General features: G+C 42.2%; 1 protein-coding gene across 2 annotated transcripts in view; it reads right to left on the bottom strand.

Moving 5' to 3' along the window:
* Positions 1–21325: 21325 nt before the first annotated feature.
* Positions 21326–26288, bottom strand: part of ANKRD46 (ankyrin repeat domain 46) — a 33860-nt gene continuing 28897 nt past the window's right edge. For both annotated transcript variants that reach the window (XM_059394932.1, XM_059394933.1), the window contains exon 5: positions 21326–23312. In XM_059394932.1, coding sequence (XP_059250915.1) covers positions 23096–23312 — 217 coding nt within the window. In that variant the 3' untranslated portion in view covers positions 21326–23095. The remainder of the gene's footprint in view (positions 23313–26288) is intronic.

Raw genomic sequence — 26288 nt, forward strand, 5'->3', positions numbered from 1 at the left:
AACTGGGTAGCTCAGGTTGGAGCTGTGGGTGCTGGAAGGGGAGAGAGAGAATGGGAAGGGGCAGATCTGCTCCCTTAGTCCCCACATACCCTGGAGGGGCAAGGGCCAGCAGGGGTTGGGCATACCCTCTGCTCCCCAAGGACTGGCAGCCTCAGCAGGGATCAGGGCCCAACCTGGCAGGGCCATGGGCCTTCCCTGGGGGACTCTGTCCCAGCAGCAGCACTGAGACCCTTTGCAAGTCTCTTCAGGGCTACAGAGGTCCACAGTGGGGGCAGAGCAGGAGAGGGAAATGCTTGGCTTCCTCCATACCTGTTCTTCCTCCCATCTGCTCCATCTCAAGCAGCGGAGGCCAGCACCCCCCACCTCCCCAGCCCGCTCAGGGGCACAACTCAAAGTCTTATCCCGTCCACCTCCAAAAAGGCTCTCGACTGCCCACTTTTCTACAGGGCCATGTCCGGCTGACTTCTCTGCCTCAGCCACTGCAGTGGCCTCCTACCCTGTCCACCTCTCCATTGCCATGCTTAGCTCTTTCAAAGCCATTCTGCCCCAAACAGCCAGATGACTGGTAATAAAACAGAAATCAAATCACTGTCTCTCAGGCTTCTCTGCCTCCTGGGCGGAAGGGCGCAAGGGGCCCTCCCTGACTGCTCCATTCTTGTGCTGACTCACTCATTCATTCATTCTTTCATTCAACACACCTTCACCGAAGCCTGGTCACATGTACTGTTTATGGACACGGGGGACAGTGACAAACACAAAACCCTGATGTCACAGAACAAACTATTAGTGGAGGGGAGGGTAGACAGCTAACCCACATGTGAGACGGTAGATGGTAAACCTGTGGAGAACACAGAGTAAGGCCAGGAAGTAGGGAGAGCGGGGGCTGGGGGTGGGTGTCGGGGAAGGCGTCTTTAGGAAGGTGACATTTGAACAAAGACTTGAAGGAAGCGAGGGAGTGAGTCATGGGGACTGTAGGGGAAAACTTGTTCCTGCAGAAAGAACAGCAGCTGTGCTCTGAGGTGGGAACACCCCCGGCTGCTCGGGGTATTTTCAAGGAATACCCTAGTTCCTGTTGGTCACTGCCAGGTTTTTGTCTTTCACACAGCATTTGCACAATCTGTAACTATGTCTAGTAGATTCTTGTGTGTTTTCCACAGTGAGCTGTCAGCTCTCTGTGGTAAGGATGCATCTGTCTCACGGACACCTGAATCATTTGTGTCTGGCACAGGGCCTGGGGTCTCGAAGGTGCTTAGCAAATGTGTTCAACGAGGTGAGGAAGCGGGCAGCTGGCATATTGGGTCCCTTTGGGGGAAGGGTCCCTTTGGGGCTTCTGGGAAATGATGGGGGCACTCGGAAGGAAGTGCCGTTCTACTTCAGGTGGTGGTGTGTGTGTTGTGGTGTGGAGCTAGGGTGCATCACTGTGACCTGGCATCAGTGTGATGCTGCTGTGTGTTCCGGCCGGTGACCTCTGGGACTCCTGGGCATTGGGTTAGTGTATGGAATAAAAGCGAAGGCATGCCTCCATCTCATTAGCTCCCATACCTTGTTCTGAGGAGTCGTCTTCCCCTCCTCCCACTGTTCATCTCCCTAGGGTTGGGAGAAAGCCTTCTAACGGAGCAGACTGACTCTTCTCACAGATGTCCTTCTCGTTCCAATAGCTCTCCCACCTGTGGCTGTGGGGGCAGTTCTGGCTTGTATATTTACAGCACTCTTGCTTTCCCAGCCAGGGGTATCGAAGACTTGAGAAGCAAATTCTACCTTTATTAAGAATTTCTTGCAGACACTAGAGACTTCCTGATTCTTTTTCACTGTGACTGGCCAGCTCTGGTTGCTGGAGGGGAAGATAAAATCCTGCTACCCTCCTGGGCCCAGAATTTCCCCATTCCTGAGCTCAGTCTTCCTTGTCTGAGAGAGACTGCCAGTAGCCTACCCAGTACCCAATTTCCCCTTCTGCCTTACTGAAAAGTCCCTAATTGGGGGAAGGGCAGCAACACAGCCAGTTAAAGATCTAAATTTCCCAGTGCTCTTGAAACTAGGGAGAGCCAATGAGGTATAAATGCAAGGAGCTGGATGCAGCTTCTTAAACGGAGCTGGGAACTGTGCTCTCAACTCTCCCCTCCCTGTCCCTGGAATACTACTATGATTGCTGGTGCTCTAGCAACCATATGGCCCAAGAAATAACCTTGAAAAAGGAAGCCACACTCTAAAACACTAACTCTCAGTCTTTAAAGTTGAGAAAGGAGAAAGTAGCTCCTGACATCTGGGAACTGGCCTGACACATTCAGCTAGGCCTTAATTTGTCTGAAGCTGGCCTAGACGTTTTCTTGTTGGACATAAACAATCTCACAGAGTGCCATCAGTCAAAGTCACTCTGCAACTATTTTGAAGCGAGTCAAATGGACTGCCTCATAATTTTATTTAAGAATAGACAAAAACCACCACAAAATACTAAATGCCTTCCTTTCCTTGCTAATAGGGAGTGGTGGCTACTTCTTTACCAATTACACATTTAGCTTGGGTCACATCTACCCTCCTTATCGATAAGATTTACTAAGATACTCAGTCATAGAACTATCCCATTTCCTGGCAAAACCCAAACCAGAGCAAATGACTGCTTTCTTGGGTCCTCCCTAAATTCACTCAACCAAATGCCAAGTCCTGCATGTCCTGTCAAACCCCTTCCTACTGAGATGGTCCACCGTTGCCCAAGGTGTGTGGTATCTTTCCTTGCAGTGAGGATATGCCCAGCTTGTTCAATTATAGGTGTTTAAGTCACTTGGGGATGGATTATAATGCAGGCTGTGGCTCAGCAGGTCTGGAGCAGGCCCTTCCCATTTTTCTAACCGGTTCTCACACTCTGAGCAGCAAGGCAGTCAAGGATGATGGATTTGAACACTAGAAGTTCTTGAGTTTGACCACATGGCCCCTGTATGAATCCTGGACTGCCTTCTGGAGGAACTATGACTGGATTTCAATAAACTCATTGCTATCTGGTTCTTTATTACTAACAACCCAACCCAACCCATTGTCCTCATCCTTAAGCAGACATGTGGTTTCAGCTGCAGGAGCCATTCGTGAGATCTTGTGGTGGCTAGGTATGTGAAGGCCTCACAATTATTACCCAAACTTGGTGCCTCTGGGGTGAAATTATAAATGATAAGGGAAACCAAGTCATTCCACTCAGTGGATTGGTTCAAAATCCTCCAATAGTCTTATGCTGGCTCCATGTCAGGTTCTTGGGCCAGAGGACCAGAGGTATGGGAGGTTCTAAAGTGTCCTTTCAGCTCAGAGGGTCTACAACAGGCCCACCTCACCCCCCAGCTCCGTCTCTCACCATCCTACACCTGACAGCACCAGGATGTCTCAGGGCCCCTGGCTTTCACTGTTCCTTTGCCCTTCCCATACTCCTTCATGGCTAAAGGACTGCAAAATTCTGCTCGGCTCAGCTTCCCCATCCCATACGGCCAGCTGAGTGCTCCTTCTCTGTGCTCCCAGGGAACACTGCTTTCTTCTGCCCCACTCTTCTCAGCTTATGAGCATTTATTTATTTAGTGTTTACCTCTCCATTATCCATCAGCTCCTAGAGGACAAGGACCATGTTTCATTTATTTTTAGATTCCCCAACACTCAATAAATATGAAACTAACCTGAGGTTCCAAACCCCCACAGCCTGCCTCTTCATCTCCAACCAACAGGAGAGGGTTATAAGAAAACAGTGAAAGAAACCCTCACATAACCCCCCCCCCTTTTTTTTTAAAGATTTTATTTGTTTATTTGAGAAACAGAGATCACAAGTAAGCAGAAAGGCAGGCAGAGAGAGGAGAAAGCAGGCTCCCCGCGGAGCAGAGAGCCCGATGTGGGGCTCAATCCCAGGATCCTGAGATCATGACCTGAGCCAAAGGCAGAGGCTTAACCCACTGAGCCACCCAGGCGCCCCATAACCCTCCTTTTTTAGGTTATGTGAAATTGGGGGTTCCCAGGGGCTTTAGGTGTGAAGTTGTAAGGTCCTACCCCACTTGGAAACTTCACCCCCAAGAAAAAGGTAGGCTTCTGAAAAACCACAGAGGCACGAGGTAGTGTTTAGTAAGTGACTATTAAGTTGAAACTTGGGGCATGTCTCTATCTGGGCTTCTTGAACTGGAATGGGCCTACAGGTCACCTGAATAGCAAATGCATTTTAGCTTCCAGGTAAACCCTGCATACTGAGACCTGCAGCATTAGGATCATGTGGCAACTACTCAGAAATACACATTCTTGGAACCCACCCCAGAGCCCCTGAAGCAGACTGCCTAGGAGTGCGACCCTGGCATCAGTGTCCAACTCCAGCTGAGGCTAGCCAGATTTCTGGAAAGAGTTAGGAATAGTCCTCACCTGAACAAGCAGGTTTACCTTATACTAGGGGAGATCTTGACTCTCCAGTCTCAAGGCTGGACCTTTGAGAAGGGGAGCTGTTGAGAACAGAGACAGTGAAAAACCACAGAAAGAGAGAAACGCTACTGCCAACGCCAGGCTGCTGCAGGCAGGTGCATTTTGTGTGTGCATTCGGGCTACAACTATGTCCATGTGTACTAGGGACACATTTGCAAGGAAATAAGCTAAAATCCTCATGGCAGCTGCATTATGAATAATTTCCCCCTTTTCTCTAATTAAAACAATAAGTTCTTGTATACTAGAAAGACACCTGTATTCAGTTTAAAAAAATACATTCTTGCTTTATTCTGTAGGGGACAAAAGGGACTGTGGGCTGGACCCGTGGGATGGTTCCTGCAGTAGCCCTGTGGCACCTGAGAAAAACCAGAGTTTGAAGCTTTCTCAGACAGTGTTGGGGCATAGGGGAGGGGGCGCAGGCAGGCACGTGAGGTGGCTATGGCATTAAGGTATTTGTTGGAACAATTCTAGGGCAAGAGATAAACACCACAAGCTGGACCGAGACAAAATAAAGGGAAGGTAGTGGGAGTGGGGGAGGTGGGCAGGAGACAGAGAGGGAGGGAGGGAGGGAGGGAGGAAGACAGGAAAGAAATTTGCTTGATCTGTAACTGAGAAGACCAGCTGGAGCCAAGTGCTCCCTCGGCTTCAACTCCGTCCTCAGGCAGGCTCTGTCCTGGACTCCAGGCTAGCAGTACCTGCCCAAGGCTCTGACTGGCTCAGCCCGTGTCCATCCCGGCAGCCTGTGCCTGTGGAAGCACATGGACAGGAGAGAAGAGCTACCACCCCAAAGGAAAACCTAAGGGCTGCCGTCAGAAGGAGATGCTGGGCAGAAAGAACGTTATCATATCTGTTCCTATGAATCAGGTTATTGGTGCTTTTGAGCTCACCCCCAGGTCTTCCCTGGGCATTTTTCAGACTTGTACAGAAGGTCTGGATAAGACCTAGAGTGGCTGCAGGCTTCCAAAGAGAAAAGCAGCCTTTGGGGAGCAGGGGGATTCTTACCCACCGAGGTTAACACTGTGCACACTGTTCTCGGGAGGAAGTGGGAATTTCCCCAGGGTAAGTTCCCTTCCCTGTACAATTAATTACTATCTTGATGAGAAACCCGTGGGCAGCTGGTTGAGAAGAGAGAGGCATTCTCTGAATGAGAGGGAATTTACCACCTTCTTTTATGGTGGCGGGGCTTCTGCTGTCACGGCAGGGTATGGATTGATTCACCTACAAATATCTGTATCTGTGTAGACACCATACCACTGGCCTCTGCAAAATACAAGCCTGGAGATCATTTCTGCAGCCCAAAATACGTCACCTCTTGTCACAACCACTCTCTCCACCACCTCCACACCCTGCAGTCTTAGGCGTGTGGGTCTGGGGTTCCCCAGTTGGAGGTCAGATGAGAGTCTCTGTGTGTAGGGATTGGGGGGTTGGGATGGGGAAGTGGGGTTGGTATGCTGGCTGGCAGTGGCCCCTGTCCCTTCCAAGGCCTGTTGGGCCTCTCTCCTCAGGTATCTCTTCCAGCACTGAGTTTCTAACCCGAACCTCTAAGGTCATTCATATCTCATCCTCCCCCCATCTTGCCCTGGGTTCTTCTTGGAACAACCCCCCACACTGGACTGGGGCTCAGAGCCTTGACTATTGTCCTCAGAGCTCTGTCCTCCCAATGAGGGGATGGAAGAAATAGAGCCCACTGTTCTGGATTCTGAGTTGGAGCCAAGCAGCTCCATCTGCTTTTTCCTTCCCCTAGAATTCTCCCCCTCAGACTCTATCAGCCCCCAGAGTCCCCTTGAGAGGGCTCCAGCTGCCACAGATCCCTGTGACAGATGTCTGGCTCCTTCCTACCCAGGGGAAACACAGGCTCTTTCCCAGTTCTGGAGTTCTCTGTCTTGCCTGGGCTACTGTGGGCTGAGGAGGGAGACGTTAGAAAGTGTGAAGGCTGGGGAGAGGAGCCATCCTTTGACAAGTACCAAGGAGTTCTGCTGGATGAACAGACCTAACGCCTGGGCCATCTATGAAAACTCTGCCCTGACCTCCACAACTCCTCTGACTTCCAGTGAGGCCTATGGAAACAATTACAGGAAAATGTGATGTTTAAAATGACATGAGAAAAGACCCAATAGAAACTCTTAACAGTGAAAAAATTTTCAACATTTGCTGAAAAAACTAAAGAAACTCCCACAATATTTTGCTCTCTATTGGATCATTTCTACCAACATACAAATGCACTGTTATTTTCTCATCTTTTAAAAAGAAAGTTTTCTCTGTAATAAATGATTCAACAAAGAAATAAAGGGGAAGGGGAAATCTTCCTTAGAGAAGAATTCCAAGTAATACATGTAGATACTACCCACTCCAGGAGCTGGAACTTGCATCCCCTCTCCCTGAGGGTCAGCTAGACTCAGTGAGTGGCTTCCAGAAAGTAGAGAAAGTCTCCTGATCCAGAGAAAGGTCATTAGTGTGAAAACTGGTGAGCTGTGGGTAGAGGCCATGGTGGGGCTACTTGAATTGTGCCAATGACAGTTTTGACAAATATACTATGGCTTTATAAGAAGGTAACATTGGGTAGAGCTGGGCAAAGGGTGTACCAGAACTCTCTGTTCTGTCTTTGCAACTTGTCTATGAACACAAAGCTATTCTAAAATCAAAAGTCTATTCCCCCTCCACAAAAATCTTCATCTACAATTTGAAGACTGACAGTACTAAGTGTTGGTAAATCCATGAAGCAACTGGAAATCATACATTGCTGGTAAGAATATAAAATTACATTGTCATTTTAGAAAACATTTTTGTAGTTTCTTATAAAATTAAACATACTTTACTATATGATAAAGCAGTTCTACTTCTAGGTATATACCTACCCAAAAGAAGTGAAATTTATGTCCGCACAAAGCCTTGTATACAAATGTTCTTGGCATCTTTAATCATAACAGCCCCAACCTAGAAAATTTACATGTCCAACAACAACAGAATGGGTAGACAAATTGTGGTCTATCTGTCCAACAGGATACTCCTCAATGATATAAAGGAAGAACTACTGATACATGCTGAGCAAAAGAACCCAGGCACAGAAGTACATCCACTATGATTCGAGTTATATGAAATTCTAGAAAAGGTGAAACAAAGCTCAGCAACAAAAAACAAAACAGTGGTTGCCTGGGGCTGGGGATTGGGAGGCGGGGGTGGGAGAGACTGACTATAAAGGGGCATGAGGGAATTTCTGGGGTAGTGGAAGTGTTATATATCTTGATTGTTGTGGTGGTTACATGGGTGTCTACTTTTGTCAAAACTCACCGAACTGTATACTTCAGACGTAAATTTAAATTATGCCTCAATAAAGTTGATTTTTAAAAAAACGCTTTCTCTTGCTCCCACTCACCCCACCAGCTGTTCTGCAAGGCTGAGTTGTCTGCAGTTCTGCCCCACAGACTCTCCCCTTGTCCACACCTGTTTTGTTCCATCACGCATGGAACTGCTCCATCAGGACTGTAGTGACCTCCAGGCTGCTAGATCCGACGGTCAGTTCTCATTTCTCGTATCTGACCTGACCGGTCAGGACATCCCATCCAGCTCACCATTTCTTCCTTGACACTCTCTTTTCCTTTGGTTTCCAGGACATGACAGTCTCTTGGTTTTCCTTCCATCTCGGATTACTCTTTCTCTGTATCCCTCGCTGGTTCTCCTGATCTTCCAACCATCTACTGTTGGGAGTGCCTTAGGCTGCTCTTCCTGTATGTACTCATATGATTTGATTTCATTGAATCTCAGGGCTTTAAATTCTAAGCATATGCTGAAAATTCTCAAATTTGTATCTTAAGCCCAGACCTACCTCTCAAATTCTAGCTTCGTAATTCCAACTGCCTACTTGACATTTCTATTTGGATGTTTAACAGACACCTCATACTAAACACATTTGAAACTGAACTCCTAACTTCTCCCATAAGCCTGTACCTCTGTAGCCTTTTCTACCCCCATAGATGCCATGACAGATTTTTATGCAAACCAAAATCCTAGGAGGCATCCTGGACTATTCTTTTTTTTTTTTTTTTTTAAAGATTTTATTTGTTTTTTTGACAGACAGAGATCACAAGTAGACAGAGAGGCAGGCAGAGAGAGAGAGAGAAGAAAGTAGGCTCCCTGCTGAGCAGAGAGCCCGATGCGGGACTCGATCCCAGGACCCTGGGATCATGACATGAGCCGAAGGCAGCGACTTAACCCACTGAGCCACCCAGGTGCTCCCTGGACTATTCTTTTTCTCACACTCCACTGGTTCTACCTTGAAAATATATCCATAAGGCATGTATTCTTTGTCATGTTCCCTACTACTACCTTGGCCCAACTGCCATTACCTTGGAATAAACTCCTAACTGGTCCTCCTGCTTCCACGCTTGCCCTCCTACACTCTATTCTCAATATGGCAACCAGAGTGACCTTGTTCAAATTTAAGTCAGATCATGTCATTCAAAAATCTATAGTGATTCTTGCTCAGAATAAAAGCCGAAGTCCTTTCAATGGCCTGTCAGGCCTGATATGATCTAGCCCCTCACCATCTTACCTCTGTGATTTCATCTCCTAATACTCTTTCCCTGGCTCATTGTTCACCAGACACAATGGTGTCTCTGCTATTTCTCAAACATGCCAGGTGTATGCCTGCTCACCCGAGGGCCTTTGCTCTAGCTGTCCTGTGAAGATGCTCTACAGGCCAACTTCTCTTTCAGCTCTTGCATACAGACTTGCTCAAATCTCACCTTCTTGGAGGCCTACTCTCTTTAATACTACAACCTGACGCACCCCAGCACTTATTTCCTTATCTTGCTCTATTTTTCCTTTGTCCCCATAGCACTTGCTTTCTAATGGACTCCTCCACTGCATTTGGTTGTACCCTATGCTCTCTGACAGATGCCAGCCTCTAGTGGCTGTGTTCTCAGAGCCACGGCCTACTTGCCAGGATCTTCTCTCACAGGGAACCTTCGCAGGAGAGATGACAGTTGCCTGTAACAGCACTACCCAGCACAGCAGCCGCTAGCCCCATGTGGCTACTGAGTGCTTGAAAAGTGGCTGGTCCAAAATGAGGTATGTTGAAAGAGTAAAGTTTCAAAGACTTAGCACTAAAAAGAATATATAATATCTCATTAATAGTTCTCAATATTGACTCCATGTTGCTATTTTGGACATACTGGGTTAAATAAAATATACTATTAAGTTCATCTGTTTCTTACTGCTTTTTAAAAATGTGGCTGCTAGATGATTTAAAATTACTCAGTTGGCTTTTATTGTACTTCTATGGGGCAACACTGATCTATGAGGCAAAACTATTCATGTCTAGAAATCAAATCCCAGGAGCTTAAAATCCACATTTCCTAAATGTGAATTGATTTTTTTTTAAATTTCAAGTAATATTGAGATATAGTCAAATTCCATTAAGACAAAAGCCCCTTCAGGATTTGGCTAATTGGGTTAATGGGGACTTTCCCAGAAGCTTTGGCTTTGTTTTTATTCTTCTGTTATCTGGTGATGCTGTGCCTGAGGGACTGAGAACCCCCCAAAGGACACATGTGGTCTCCACCCAAGGTTCCTCTGACACTGTACTTGCACCAACTCTAGGAACTGGACTCTCCTTCCAAGAGCCTGAACCTGTAGTCTGGCAGGTCACTGAGGCTCACGGGGGGTGGAGGCAGGAACCAAGTGGGGCCTGCCAGGCCTGGGGCAGTGTCTGCACCACAGGGGCCCAGCTCAGACTTTGCAGATGGGCAGCTGGTAGGGCTGCAGGTACTTGGGGCAGACCTGTGCAGGAGGCACCCAGGTTGAGGGCCAAAGGTAAGGGATTCCCCTTCTCAGGACTAAACACAAGGGGCTCGTCATCTCTAGGAACCAATTTGGGGATGGAAATCGGAGGCTGTGGGTGGGTTTCAGGAAAAAACAGCTCCTGTGGTCTGGGAAGACCATGGACTTCTAGGAGGCCAAACCCCAAGAGAAGGGTGCCCCAAAGCTGGGGGTTGTGGGAATAGGAAAGACAGAATGAGGGACTCAGTGAACTAGGGACCTGGCACCAGGAAGATACAATGATGAAAGGAAGGGATAGATTAGGAAAACTTTCTCTGATCTCCCCAAATTCTGTAATCTTGTCATATTGTTTTTATATTATTGTGTGTGGTGGGGGAGCTTGTCAGGGGGATGCAACATCTCTTGAAAACTTACCCCCAGTTCTAAGCTCTCTGCCTCTGGTCTTTCCTGGCAATGGTTATATTCCTTCTTGACTCAGGCCTGAGGATCTGGACTAGGAATTATACTCTTAAATTTCTTATGAAAAGCAAAACAGAATTTCATCCTCTGTTTTCTCCCTCTTTCCTACCGTGCCAACTGTATGAAAAAGAGAAAAGAATATGCAAAGTGAAAAAGATTCAAGAGAGATTCCAAGGCTAGAAAGTGAGTAAGAAATGAAAACAAAACAAAATATTATTTTTAATTTGCTTTTAGAACTCAGAAATGCAGGTCAACCATTTCGGATAGGAAGGTGGACCCAACTGTGCCAGACACTCCAGGATGAACTGGGCAAGAGGCAATTTAGGATGAGAACCAGGGAAAATCTGTCCCTAGCCAACCTGCCACTGGGATACAGAGAGTCTCCTGAGCAGAGAGAGGGATTGCTCTCCATCTTGCCAGAAGCCTGGGAGAAGCAGGGCCACTGCTGGCCGTGGGTGGGGGTGAAAGGCCTGGCCTCTCAAGAGGGCTCTTCTTCCATCCCAAAGCTATTGTCTGCCTGTGAATGTGCTTTCATCAGCTGCAAACTGTATTTATGGCTTCTCGGAATTTTCCAAATGAAGTAACTTTCTTCCCCAGACCATTTTTCTTCACAACTGAAATCAGATCCCCACAGTCTATGGAGACAAAACAGCATGACATCACCCACTGGGGAGTTGTCATTTCAGACACGGTCGAAGCCTTTTGTTCAAGATCAGATGCATGTGATCTACTTTGTGGAGGGTGCATCCTGCCCCAGCAAAGGGGATGGTCCTCTGGGCTCAGCTGGAGGAACTGGGAAGGCCACAGATAACGCCAGGTGGACTGCAGGACAGGAATAGACAGGAGGGGCCTGGCGGTGAGGTCTCTCTGCTTCTTCTCTATGGAGATGCAGCTCCATTAACACAGTCATGCTGTGGGGATACAGGCACGGGGATACTGATGTCTGTGTCCCTCCTTTCTTGGCTTCCAATGCTCAGGTGGTAAGAGCCAGGTACAGAGAGCACCTGGAGGCTAGATAGTCTGGACTCAGCTTCTGTTTGTTTTGCAAAGCTTCCAGGCCTCAGTTTCCTTCTCTGTAGAAGTGGGGAGGGTAAAAAAAATCTCAGTTCTGCTACTCTACGGAGTAGAACTGGGACCAAACAAGGGGATGAATGTCTGGACCTGGCAAGCACAGGTCCTGCTTCTCCAGTTCTTGCCTTAGATCTCTCAACATTGGATGGGAAGTGCTCTGTAGCTCCTCAAATTTCTGGGCTTCCTGCAGGGAAGGTTTTGGGAGATTGGCAGAGACTGTGGTCAACCCCCTCTTGAGCTAATAATTAAGGTATTATTTGAAGAAAGCTCAGAGAGGAAGCCATCCAGTCATCCTGGAATCCAATCAGCCAGTGCCTGAGGGCCTGACCAATTATAAGAAAACAGAAGTTGTCCTTTTAAATGCCTCCTGAAGTGTAGCATTGCGGGCTGGCTCAGTTCTAGGTAGTGGTTGGCCTAAATGGAACTAATCACATAAATACACTAATAACTGACAGTTACCAGACCCTGCGTCCAGCATTTGCTTATCTCATTTGAGCCTCTGGTTAGTGTTACTATTTTCATCTAACAGATTGTGAAGCTGAAGCTAGGGGAGAAGAGTAGGCAACCTGACCAAGACCACTCCACTCTAGCGGTAAGCTTGAGATCCAAAGCCAGGTCCGACTTGAAGGCCCACGTGCTTACCACTAAGCCATTCTGTCTCCCAATCACAAACACAGGATGCCTGTGGAAAGATGTGCCTTGTTTATTTTGTTTTTATATAAGCCTGGCAAATAGTGAGGTAGAGAGAACAAGTTGTGTGTTTGCATGTCCCTTGGAATGCATGCATGTCCCTTCATATCCATTCCTGCAACTCAGAAGCCCCAGAAGCAACAGTCTGTTACAATTTATCTTATCCAAATTAAATTATCAAGAAACATCATACACATATACATATTTTAAAAGGCTGATGTGTGAAATAAGTTAACCACCTATATTTATTCCACAGATGGAAATGCTATTTGAGCAGCTGTAAACCAGGAAACCAAAGTTAAGCCCCAGTATGAGTAACAGGGCTCTATTAATGACGACAAAGAATCTCAATCAGCAGGAGAAAAGGGGCTTCGCCACTTAACTCTGGAATCAAAATGATTTCTTTCTAATAAGAATAAGACTTCTGGTTAAATAGAAGTTGTATTCTGAGGAGGGTCAGATGTTTAATCTATGCAAAGAGAATCGGAATTTTGCACGAGGGGAGCTCCAGCCCCTTCTATTTTTAGCATTCTTTGAGTCAGGACCAAAAGAACAAGAACTTGCTTTTCAAGTCTTTCTCTCTTCCAACTGCAGCTCAAGGCTAGGGCAGGGCAGGCCTTGGAAAGGTGTCACATTTGTCAAAGGGGAAATAAGATAGGGCAGAATTCCTGGGAGGGGCCTGGGACTGCCACTTTCCAGAATGGGAATTCCAGTATGGCTGCAGGTTTAACTGAAGATCTAGTGCATTCCCAGTTCATGTGACCAACACATGCTTTTTGAAGATCATAAGAAGTATACTGGGTTTCTAAGCTCAGCCACTGAAACGTTTTTATAATTAGGCAAAATGATATCACCACATCTCTGGGGATCTGACATGGCCAACATAATCACAGATACAAAAATCATGAGAGAAAAAATATCATGTTTCTCAGATAGAAAAAAGAGCTCAACTAGAAAGAAAATATAAGCTTCCGTAATTCTCATTTACTCTGTTATGTTCAAAAGTAGTTCCATAAGAAGAACCCCTTTTGAAAGAATATAGTCAACATGGCTACTCACATCCAGATCATTTTTTCATGGAACTCAATGGAAATCGTCCTTCTCAGTCTTAAATGGTGTACATTTGGCATTTTACAACTCAACAGTTGGTTTAAAAGGTACACTTCCCTTCTCAATGTAAATTTGAGATTGGACAGTCCAGCAGTCATGAGTCTGTGCATTTTCCTTTTCCCTGTGCCTGGAAAGATCTCTGGGCTTTCTCTTTGTAGATAAGAAGTTTCTTCATTGAGAAGGGACAGTCAGAGCTAATGAGATGATGCCTAAGAGGTTCTACGAGCTCTTAAAAGGTTGCAGGTATAAAAAAATCACAGACAGGAATTTTAATTAATAAAGGAGTTATTAGGGGCGCCTGGGTGGCTCAGTGGGTTAAGCTGCTGCCTTCGGCTCAGGTCATGATCTCAGGGTCCTGGGATCGAGTCCCGCATCAGGCTCTCTGCTCAGCGGGGAGCCTGCTTCCTCCTCTCTCTCTCTGCCTGCCTCTCTGCCTACTTGTGATTTCTCTCTGTCAAATAAATAAATAAAATCTTAAAAAAAAAAAAAAAAAAAGGAGTTATTAAACCATCCTCAGTGAATCAGAAATTGTACAATAAAGTGTAGATCATTTGCACATAAAAATCAAGAGTTCAGTCAATAAGCCACATTACTTACTCTGCCAAGAGAAAAGGAGAACTTATAGTGGGTCCCTATACTGAGTACCAAGTACGTGCAGACGTGGTGACTCACTTAATGGGAGAAGCACCGTGTTCTAATGGCTATGCACAAAATTGCCAGAATTAGACAGATTCTTGGTTTGGTCTACTCCATGACCTCAGGAAACATACTAAATTTTTTAAGCCTTGTTTTCTTTATGGGAATAATAACACTATCAACACTTAAAGGGCTAGGTACACATACCTGCAGGCGCACAGCTCTCAAGTAAGTTATTTTTCTTCACTGTTAAGTCTGTGAGGTAGGTATTAACTGTTTTACAGATGAAGACAGAGGCTTAGAAAGCTTATGTTATTTGATCAAGGTCAGTCCACACTAAGAATAGCTGAGATCTATCACCTCCCAAGACTGCATGCTTTTCAATATAAGCCCAGCCTCCACTGTCTGATTCAGAACTGGAACACAGAGTAAAATAACAGATGAATGTGAACAGTTCAGTAGGGTAAAATATAGAACTGACATCTGATTAAATAAGTCTCTACCCTTTAAGTCAGGGGTTCTACTAAAATACAGGAGAATCCAAGACTAAACATTTACTACAGAGTACAAATTTTGGGATCCTTACATTTTATTTCCTCCTGAACTTGAGTCACAGGCTGAAGGAACAGGCCGTACTGATGGAATTGGACTAACGAGGACCATCCAAAGCAAGCTAGCGCTTTTTGCCGGCTTTCTGTGCCAGTGACCTAGAAACTATTCCAAAACCTATTTTTGTTTCTTAGGGGCTGAAATTTCAGTGAAAAAACCCAGCCAACTCTGACCTGGAGTCTTTAAATTTAGAAATCAATCCCCAAAGAAAGGGAATATTAATTTTTATTGTGACAGAGAATAACCTTCTCCTAGCCCAATTATAGGAAGAAATAACTAACCCTGCAATGCCACCCTTCTAAAGCTGAAATTACTTGCCATTTACACCGGGAAGCTGCAAGAGAAGTAGGCTGACAAATATTCTTTAACCTCCAGAAAGGTTTTCTGGCTTATGGACACATACAAAAATACACAAGTATTCTGTAGAGCTAACGCAGCACACCATACAATTTTAAAGGCACATAAAGAATACTGTAAAAAAGAGAAAGATAAACACCTGAAATTTGCTGAACTAGGTTTGATCATAAAATAATATATGCACACATTAACTGGTGATGACTCCTACAAATAAAAAATTAATCCATCTAGTATTTTTTCTTCCTAAGAGTAGATTAACTACTGTACATCTCAAGTTGGAATTACCCTAAGTCAGAGCTTAATATTACATTGATCCTTAGACTAATTTGGACATGAATAAATAACCCAGATTAAAAAGAAAACCTTTAGGAAGAAAAAGGGGGCAAGAAGAATCTACTGAGCACCCTAAGTGAATGAGTCCTAAGCAGATACAATGATAGTTTTCTTCTAACTTTGGGTTATTCTCTTATCTTCACTCATTTCTCACTACTTTTTAAAAAACTCCTACCAGAGATGTGGGAAAGGACACATGGGAACATGTACTGAAGAGCCCGCTTGACACCCGTAAAACATGGCTGAATCATGAGAGAACTAAGTGGTGAATGGCCGTGTGAAGCATCATCGAGCAGGGCATTTTAGAACTCGGGGCTCACAGTCACAGTCCTTCTGCCATCAACCTCCTACCTTGAATTAAAAGTATACAACAGACAATGGGATTGAAGAAATAGTTAGTTGTTCTAATAAGAAAAAATATTGTGGCTGACCAGTGAAAAATAGGCAACACTGTGCCTCTGACGGCAACTCTGGGGCCTTCTGCTTGGCTTCCCCACAGCATTTCCATGGTGTAAGGTGCTTTACAGATAATGTGCATTATCTGATGTCAATTTTTTTTTTTTTTGAGAAGTGAAAGATTTCTCAAAGTGTTTATCAAGAGAAGATGATAGGTTTATGGTGACTCCCCATAAACAAACAGAATAGGGTTACAGAAAAATACATTCTTGGTTTATGACATGATCAACTTACTGATTAGATCAGTGTTTTGGTTAACTACTGAAGTACACAAAACACCATGGCAAGAAAGTTTATGTAACCAACAGGAGATATTTGTATTTTTAAGTAACATTTCTGATAGCCTATGGGGAGCCTGGAGATGTGGATACGGGCAAGTCTGGTAAGAGTAATACACTAGATCTGGATTCATACAACCGTTCTACCCCTTTCTTACTTGTGGGACCAGTCATTCCATTCCTCTCCGTCTTTTTCCCTTCCCTGACTCCTAATGTCCCTTCATCTTTAAAATTTTGTGATTATAGTAACTTGTTATAATGTTCATTTTTTTTCTTAGATTTTATTTATTTATTTGATAGAGATCACAAGTAGGCAGAAAGAGACGGAGAGAGGAGGAAGCAGGCTCTCTGCTGAGCAGAGAGCCCAATGTGGGGCCTGATCCCAGGACATTGGGATCATGACCCGAGCAGAAAGCAGAGGCTTCAACCCACTGAGCCACCCAGGTGCCCCAATGTTCATTTAGGCTCCACTCACATGATTCATCCGAATGCTAGAAGAGAACCAAGACATTCAATTTCCAAAGCTTAGAATAATACCTGCTTATTCAGCAGAACTTAAATCCTTTTGTGGAACAGAGAGACGTATGAATAAGGTAAACTGACAACTGCAGCTACACCAGAAACCATAACTGTATTTTGATTAGGAGGTAAAAACTATTGTTTCCCATTGCAAAAGTCAGTGCATTTTCTGCTGTTACTTTCCAGAAACTGACAGTTTTGCTGTCAATTCATACTAATGAATTATCAAGTAGTCCTATCAATTCATATTAATAAAAATAACGATCTAATTAACTATCATCTGCTATCATGATCTAAAAAATTAAAGGGGCCTACATAATACAGAATTGCATAAATAAAAAGTGAACATTTAGAACAGGGAAATAAAATTAAAGATGAGCATACAAAATAAGCCAGGAATGAGGTTCTATCTAATAAATCACCATTAACAGTCAACATTACAACTGCTTCTCTTTTTTTTTTTTAAAGATTTATTTATTTATTTGACAGAGATCACAAGTAGGCAGAGAGGCAGGCAGAGACAGAGGAAGGGAAGCAGGCTCCCCGCTGAGCAGAGAGCCCTGGGATCAAGACCTGAGCCAAAGGCAGATGCTTTAACCCACTGAACTACCCAGGCACTCCTACTTCTAGTGGAACCCAAATTTGGCATTAAGTTTTCCAGCACCCAGTGTGAATGAGGAAGTCTACCTGATCAATTACATAATTCATAGAGAAAATAAGATGAAAGCAAAAGCTCAGCGGAAATGCAGTTGCTTATGGTTGAAGAAGCAAAAGCTCCTCTTTGGGGGTCATCACAAAGAATTGTGCCAACAGCATCCTCAGTAACCCTCCTAAAATAGATGCAGTGGGTGGGTACACAGGGCTAGTCCTCAAGACAATTCTTACTTGAAAGTGATAGCATCACATTCACACAGTGGGAGGCATCATAGCACGATGGTTAGGAGAAACTCCAGTTCCACACTGTCCAAGTTCAAATCCCAGCTCTGCTGGGTGACCTTGGGTAGGTTAATCTGACCTGCCACAGGTCCTTAGTTTCTTTAACTGTGAGGTGGAGAGGACAACAGCAATTTGCAAAGATTAAGCAAGTTAATAAGCATTGTATTGTGTTACCACTTTTAATGAAGAGTTTAGTAAAAGTAATTAGGGTGGGCACTGCCACAATATAATTGAGTACACCGATCTAACTTGACCCTATAGATTTTAGGACAGTGCTGTCCAAAAGAACTTCTGCAAAAATCTGTGCTATTCAATAGACTAGCCTCTTGTAGCTATTGAACACTAGAAATGTGGCTAGTTTTGCTTTCAAATGTAAAATGGAGTTGGGTTTTAGGCTCAGGTAACTGTTAATGAAGAACCGAATTTCTAATTTAATTTAAATAACCACAAGTAACAAGTGGTCACCACACTGGACAGCACGGATATAGAAATTTCAGAAAGTTTAAACAGTACTTATCTATAAACGTCTTCCAAGTAATATTCTCTAAATACCATTGCAAGTTTTTGATGAGTATTTGGCAATAAGTTCTCCAGATCGTATTCCTTGACATCTAACTGGTGTGTGGCCACCTCCACTGCCAGGTAAACACAGTTCCTACTCCTTGGGCTATGGACCTGTCCATTTTTGATGTGCAAAGTCCAAGGTGACTGAACAGAATGCCCACCTATCTATGCTGTGAGGGAAGCCAAAGAGGTGTCCACAGCAAGGCCAAGATCACCCCTAAAAAACTGCTTTGAAGCTACTTTAAAGCACAAAGGAATGGGCTTTGATCCCAGGATCCTACTTCGATCAGCAGAGTTGGAAGTGTTTGGACTTGAACGATTTTATTTTTATTTCCTTTAAAGATTTTATTTATTTATTCAAGAGACAGAGAGCAAGAAAGTATAAGCAGGGGAAGGGGCGGAGAGAGAGGGAGAAGCAGGCTCCCTGCTTAGGACCCTAGGACCCCAGGATCATGACCTGAGTCAAAGGCAGATGTTTAACCGACTAAGCCACACCAGGCACCCTGGACCTGAACAATTTTAAAGGGTAGTTTAACCAGATGCTGGCCTCTTTTTTCCCCCAGTGTTCTATTAACTTTATGAAATGCTATTTCCTGGATAAACTATTTGGAAAGGGTACATTAAGATGACTAAATGAGAGAAGGTATAGTATGGATATGAGTCCCAGAAAAAAGTAACAACTGCTAAAATCAATTAGTGATTTCATATAAGTCACGCAATATAAAGGCAAAATAAAGGTCAAGTAATTGATAATAAAACGTGTATTTCAATATATAAATGCTTAGGCACGGCCACACAAGAAGCAATAAAGTCATCAATACCTATACACAGACCTGTGATGGTGACTCAATTATCACCAGTTGCACTGGTAACAAGATTTTCTGAGACAGGTACAGTTCTAGGTCAAGTTTTAATGAAATAAAGTAAAATCTTCCCTCACTGATTGCATCATTGTATTCTTGGAAAATTCAATGTACATTGAATGTACATTGTACATTACTGTATATGTACTATATGTACTGTATGGTGACTAACATAACACAATTAATAAAATGTATTAGGTAAAAAAATTTTTAGGATGTCAAAATTTAGTACATGTCTTATACATCTAACACATGGTTGATAATATCATATAATTTTTTCAAATACGACTTAGGTTAAAATTTAAATACTGTAATGTAACACTAAGCACAAAGAAAAGGACTCAAACATGTTCACTGTCAGTAAGCAATGTCAACTTTATATGTCATAAGGAGAATATGCAAAAATCAGTTGTTTTAGAGAGGCTAAAAAAAAATAAAAATGGAGTTGGGTTTAAGGCTCAGAAAACTAAACTTTCTTTTTTTTCTGAATATTCAACAGAACATTCAAGAATCATGACCTATAGAACAATTCTTTATTGTGTTAAACCTTCCCATGTACTATGGGACATAAAACACAGCTGACCCCCCTGCCCACTAGTTGCCAGCAAACCTCCAACCATTTTTCTAAAACCACTGCTCCAAACCAATCATATGGGTTCTATCACTGCCACCGTCACCAGTATCTGGCTCATAAATCCAGGCTTCACTGTCCAGTGCCTGGTTGTGGTTGGTTTGGGAAGAGGAAACATGATGTAATGTCAGCCAATGAAACACAGAGCAAGTTTGCTGGGCGCCTGGCAGGAAGTTTCCTAGGAGAAAACCACAGGACAGACAGTTTCTTTCTTTTTCTCTTCATGATTACAAATGGATATGAGGCCTGAAAATTCTAAGCTCATCTCAGAACCAGCTGGAAGATGAAGTGAACAAGCAAGGAGGGCAGAGCCAGAAGCACAGGAGAACTGAGGTAAATTTGGATTATCACCCTTGGGGTCTACTCTACCTCTACACTTCCAGTTGTATCAGTCAGTAACTTCCTATGGTTTAAACCACTTTTAATTTGGATTTTGGTTTCCTGCAGCTAAAAGTACTTTGATACATACATGAACAACTTCACAAGACAAAGAATAAGACCTGGTTGGGGGGGAAAAAAAAGCCAAACCAAAACAACATTAACAGGTTAAGCATTGTTCCTGGACTTCTAGAGCAAGAATACACCAATTATATATGTGTGTGTATATATATTTTTTACCTATGGTAAATGAGCCTGCATGCTCTTAGTAAAGGAGCCACAGTGTTCATAACTGTGCAATTCTTCTATCAAGTGGCAGGCATACTGTGAAAGAATGAACAACACCATTCACACATGCAGCCTGTTAGAACATGTGAAAGGTAAAAAGCTACTTAATCTGAAAAGAAAAAATACAGCTACAGGTGAAAAAGCAATGCTGTCAGTATGTGTGTACAAAGAGTCCTACACAGCATAGGAGGTACTGTGGACAAATAGGGTAGTAATAGGGATTAAGCCCTTGCTCTCATGAAGCTTATAATAAGAGACAAATGAAAAAACATTGTTTATTCAGTATGGTAATTGATGAGGAAATAAGAGGCAGAGAAATGGGCTGTCAAGGTTAACTAGGGAAGGTCTTCTGAACATGCCAGAGTTAGACCTTTAATTTTAAAGGTTGGTAATACTAAGAAGATGTGGTAAATGGAGCATTAGAGGAGGAGGAAAGTTTTTAGGAATGTGGGTGGAAAATTTAGTAATGTATTACTGTGATGGCAGCAGGCAAGGTTCTAGATTACTCCATTGTTAGGTGTATGACAGTGGGGCAGAAGGAAAAAAGAAACTTATAATTGGGGTAGAGCCTCAGCTTGGAATCCCTGTTCCACTATGTTCTATCTGTCTGACTTTGGATAGGTCACAACGCTCCCTGTGTCAGTTTTCTCACTTTGCAAAATGGGAAAATGTAGCTTGCGTCAGGGGACTGACAGGCAGCACAAGATGAGGCACGTTAAGTAAAAATAAGAAAGGTGCTTGATCATGGTAGCTACTGTCGCTCTTGAATCCACAAGCAATTCACCCAAATTAGTTTCAGAGCACTTACAAGGCAAACATATGTGAAATTCAATATACCTGTTATATCAGGTTTGAAAAAAACATTTTTTTAAACAGGCAATTGTAACCCATTACAAAGAGTCCTAAATTAAAAGAAAACAATGACACACTAAGAAAATGGGTTGTGATTAAGAGACTATAAATGCATTTATTGGTAGTATTACTGAATGCTGAATGCAGAGATTAAAATAGAAAGAAATCAGCACTTAAAATCTTCTAAAAATGCAGTATCTTTACATATATGTTAACCAATCCTGCTATTTAGATCTACAAACATAAAGCAAATTCCAAAGCTTTCATTCTGAATATACTCTGATTCTGAGTTCTAGTGTTCTCCACTCTAAAGTCGGGTTTTATTTTATCGTATTTTATTTATTTTGTTTCTATCCTAAAAACAAGACTCTCTGAGCTGATCCTGAAGCAGTCAGTAAAATCAGGAATTTTTAAACAGTTCTTTAAGAGAGGATAAAGCCACATGAAAGAAAACACCTCATCCTACTTATATAAATACAAGAGAAAATATCAAGAAGCAATGAGAATCACAGAAATGCCAATCCTACTCTAAACTATAATTTCTACCTCTAACAACAGTTCAATTAGCAGTAGCTTAGATGCCTTTGTTCTAAAAAATAAAACCATTAGTTCTTTCACTACAATTTTCTGACTACACTCAGTGAATAATTATCAACTTCATATACTTTTTAAAAACTCAAGAATATGATTTATACATAACAGAGTCATTAACAAAAGAGCCCTTCAAACATACTGCTGAAAGCTGCAATATAGTTTGAGGACCAGATTTCGATTTACATAATATTACCATCCATAAAGAGTTAATGGCACCCAGTACAGTAGTGCTCAACATGGTTACCTCAGAAATACTCCATCCGTTCTTGCATCAGAGAATTACTGACACAGATGAAACTGTTAAGACAATTCTAACAGGGCCTCTAAACAGGACTGCATGTACAGTTGTGACAGCACAGCTAGCCTGTAAAGCTGAATTTTCCACAATAATTACACTACAGAATTACAGTGACAGATGTTCAAATTATCTTTCCCTGCTAACTACTGAGTAGAAAAAGTGTTTCCTGACTAAATATTTGATGAACAGGAGATCTTTGATAAAAACACTAGGGGAAACATGAAAGTGAACTAAATGAACTTAAGTTTTTTCACAGATATTAACAACAAGCAAAGCAGTTTACAAAAAAGAGAATCAAAATTATCCTATAAACAAATAAATAGAAGATCAAATCAATCATTTTTGAAGAAAACACAGCTAATTTTCTAGAGTTCTGTTCGGTTTGTAACTAGACTTTAAAAATATTAAAATAAACCAAACAGCTTCCCACAATACTGATTTGCTATACAGGATGTGAAAAAAAGCACTTCAAGTTTTAAGCTTAATGTTTCATTCTTTCCCCTATTCCCAGGAAAGAAGAAGAAAAAGAAGAAAAGGGGCTCCTGCAAAAATAAACAAAACCCAAATCAACCAACTAACAAAAAAGTAATCACATAAGAAAATCTTTCTCCTATTGAACACTTCACTTTAGTTGGTCCATATTAGGGTAAGGTTTCTATAGCAAGGACTCCCTCGTCTCTTCCTTTATCTTTCATTCTTCAGTCACCTCCACGTTTTTATGAAACAAGGCTATGTGAAGGCATTCTAACAAGTTGGGCTGAGTCAGAGGTAGCTTTAGGATGAAGTATACTTGACTACGGTATGTGGTTAGTTCAAACGACCACGTTGTTCGAAAAGGATTACAATACATAAAAATGCACAAAGAAAAAATGTACAGCCCTCACTGCCTTGCACTAAGAGAAAACGTTTGAGAAACTCAGGACAACAGTGGAAGCCAGAGACATAGGCCCCACCCCCATGGGCTCCTTTAATGCACCAGTTCCGGCTGGTTCTCCACAAAGGGGAGCACCCCACTCACATAGTATGCAATGCCAAGAGATAGCAAAGCAATGACAAAGATCAAGAGCAACACCCTCCAGAAGCCCAGGTCCTCGACAAATTCCTGCCATGTGGTTCGGAAGCTGGACAGGACTCCTTCCCCTTGCTGCAGGTTGGGATTGAGGAGAGAATGGCTTTCCATGGCACTGTGAAAAGGAGCAAAGACAAAGGAAAGGGGCATGAACAACACATTCCACCCATTTCAGAAAGATACAACAGCAACCATGTTACTTAGAAAAGCCAAGACAACACTTGCAAGAAGAAAACTGACATATACGTGCTCTCATACATTCATGTACTGATGTATGTATCTGCATGTATCAGGACAATCTACATTCAATTGCCAATTAAGCCGCAATGATTATGTTTCTTGGTTTGGTATCCAGCAGAATTAGAGTCAAAAATCCTTTTCTAATGAAAAGGTCCCAAGCAGAAGTCTTGACTGTAGGTCAAATGAGTTGTTTTAAACTCTTAGTATCTAAGTTACTTTAAATTTAGAAGAATTCAAAACAAAGATTCATATTTTAAGAATTCATATTAATGAAAATAAGCAAAGATGGGTAAATCTAAAAATGATTTTAGATTCACTTTTACACAGTGTGTGAATCTTAAAGTCAAAAGGGGATTTTCATTAACTTTTAAATTATCTGAACAATGAAGGAATTACTTCTTTTAACTGTAATCCTCTAAAAATGGACACTTAGCTCAGTCTGTTGAACATCTGAACAAGCCTAGTCATTAGGAATTCTTCTTAATAGCTTCCACCCACTGGTTGTAGTTCTCTCTTGTACAATAATACAAAATAAGTTTATTTTGTTTCTGCATAAAGGTTGAATCTAGGTAGCACAATAGGTAATAAGGTAGCACAAAAGCCATAAGAATAATTCTGGTTTTCAGAACTCTATCAATGAGAAATATGACCGCTGAAAGTAGAAAACAGGGTATCTGACTTTGATATGTGGATGGCCACACTGTGAAGAATTTAAAGCTCAGAGCAATTAGCACCTGCAATTATGTCACAAAATGCAGGTCCAATAACAGGGTATCATTTAGATTAAAGCCACAATCACCATAATCCTATGTATCAACTATCTGTTGCTTATAAAAGATCATTTACCACCCTTCCTAAAACCTTTCTCTTCATATTCTTCCAACCGTATGGGCTCAGAACAATGGAAACAAAATAAAACAGTGTCTTACAAACTGGCATTTTTATTTAACCTATAATTTTACTTTACTTCTTGACACTTAACCAGACATTCTTCAGCATTTACTAGTATTAGAGGTCTTCTCTAATCATAGGAAGCTGACTTCCTAATTGGCCACTCTGCTTGATATCCAAGCTTTTCTTTCTTCTATATTAAAAGATGTTTATTCTCTAAATAAGAAAAGACATTTTCAGTGGGAGTCTATATGAATACAAAAATTTAAGAAAACTGAAGCAAGTTCAAAAATAAGATTGGAACTTTGAGAAGGTTTAAACACATGATACCATGATTAGATAAAGAAGTTCAGGAGAGATTAATTCGGACTTGTATGAAATATAGTGAATGTCCAAGCTGATGTGATCTCATGTTCAAAGATATTAGATATAAAACGAGAATTCCGCTGAGCAATCTCTAGGAGCTTAAGAAGCTCTGCCAATCAGAATTTTCCATAGTGACCTTATCCAGTGAAATGTTTTCTACTGAATGCTCAGAAGTTTTTTTGTACGTGTGTCATCTACAGTGTCTTTGTCATCCTATACCCACAAATTTAAAATAACTATTAAATTTAGGATATATGGGGGAGTGGGAAAATATTTTTCATCATCTTGATTTATAGACCCTTAAGTTATGCTATGTCTCAGAGAATCCTAAGAGTGATGGAAAATACTGAGTACATTCAAAACTTGCTTTATGTTCTGCTAATCATCACACAGCTTTGCCACAATGCCACGTGCTAGCCAATCCCATTAAGCTTTATTCCATAACTTTTTCTATTGGTATAGTTCATATATAAAATTCATCTTGTACAATAAGGCGTATTTTTTTTAGTATATTGACAAAGTTATACAACCACCTCCACTGATGTCAGAACATTTTAATCACCTCTATAATCAACTCCGTACCCTTTAGCAGTCACTTCCCATTGCCACTTCCATCAGCTCCTGGCAACCACTAACCTACTTTCTTTTTGCCAATTCCAAACATTTCACATAAACAGAATTATATAATATATGGCATTTTGACCAGCTTCTTTTATGGAGGATGCTTTTAAAGCTCACTGACATTGTAGCACATATCAGTAGTTCATTCCTTTTTATGGTGTAATATTCCACTAGATGCACAGATGACATTTTGTTTATCCATTTATCAGTTGATGGACTTTTGGGTGGTTTCCACCTTTGGGCTATTATAAATAATACTGCTATAAACATTTGTGCACAAGTTCTTGTACGAAACCAGGTTTTCAATTTTCTTGGGTATATACCTAAAGTGGAACTGTTGGGTCATATGGTAATTCTGTATAGCTTTTTGACAACTGCCAGGCTGTTGTCCAAAGCAGCTTTGCTACTCTACATTCCCACCAGCAATGTACAAGGGTTCCAGTTTCTCAACATCCTTACCAATACTTGTTGTTCCATCTTTTTGACTGTAGCCATCCTACTGGTATGAAGTAGTAACCCACTACGGCCTTGATATGCATTTCCCTAATGACCAATGATGTTGTCCTTGAGTTTTTTAATTTAAACTTCAACTACCACATGTCTGCCATGATACTGAAGAGCAGGAGTAAGGTAGTGCAACCACACAGTACAAGTATTAGTAATTGGGTTTTTAAGAACTGGCTTTACACAATGCTATAAATAATACAAATCCTTATGCAAGGAAATGACAGGTATGTGAGAGAAGCAGGAGTAAATATTTCATGTGGAGCAGCTCAAACGACTAATTATTTCTACTACTTAGTAAGTAATCACTACCTAGGCAAAATAAAGTTAGACATATATTTCTGATAAGGAGATGCCAAGAAACTGGCTATTAACAAAATGTAGCAAGCAAGGTCCCCAGAACATACCAAGCAAAAACACATTCTTGGACTTTTTTCATGGTAAAGAAACTTAAAGTATTCATGAAAAT

The sequence above is a fragment of the Mustela nigripes genome, chromosome 3 (assembly GCF_022355385.1).
Source record: "Mustela nigripes isolate SB6536 chromosome 3, MUSNIG.SB6536, whole genome shotgun sequence".
Classification (NCBI taxonomy): Eukaryota; Metazoa; Chordata; class Mammalia; order Carnivora; family Mustelidae; genus Mustela; species Mustela nigripes.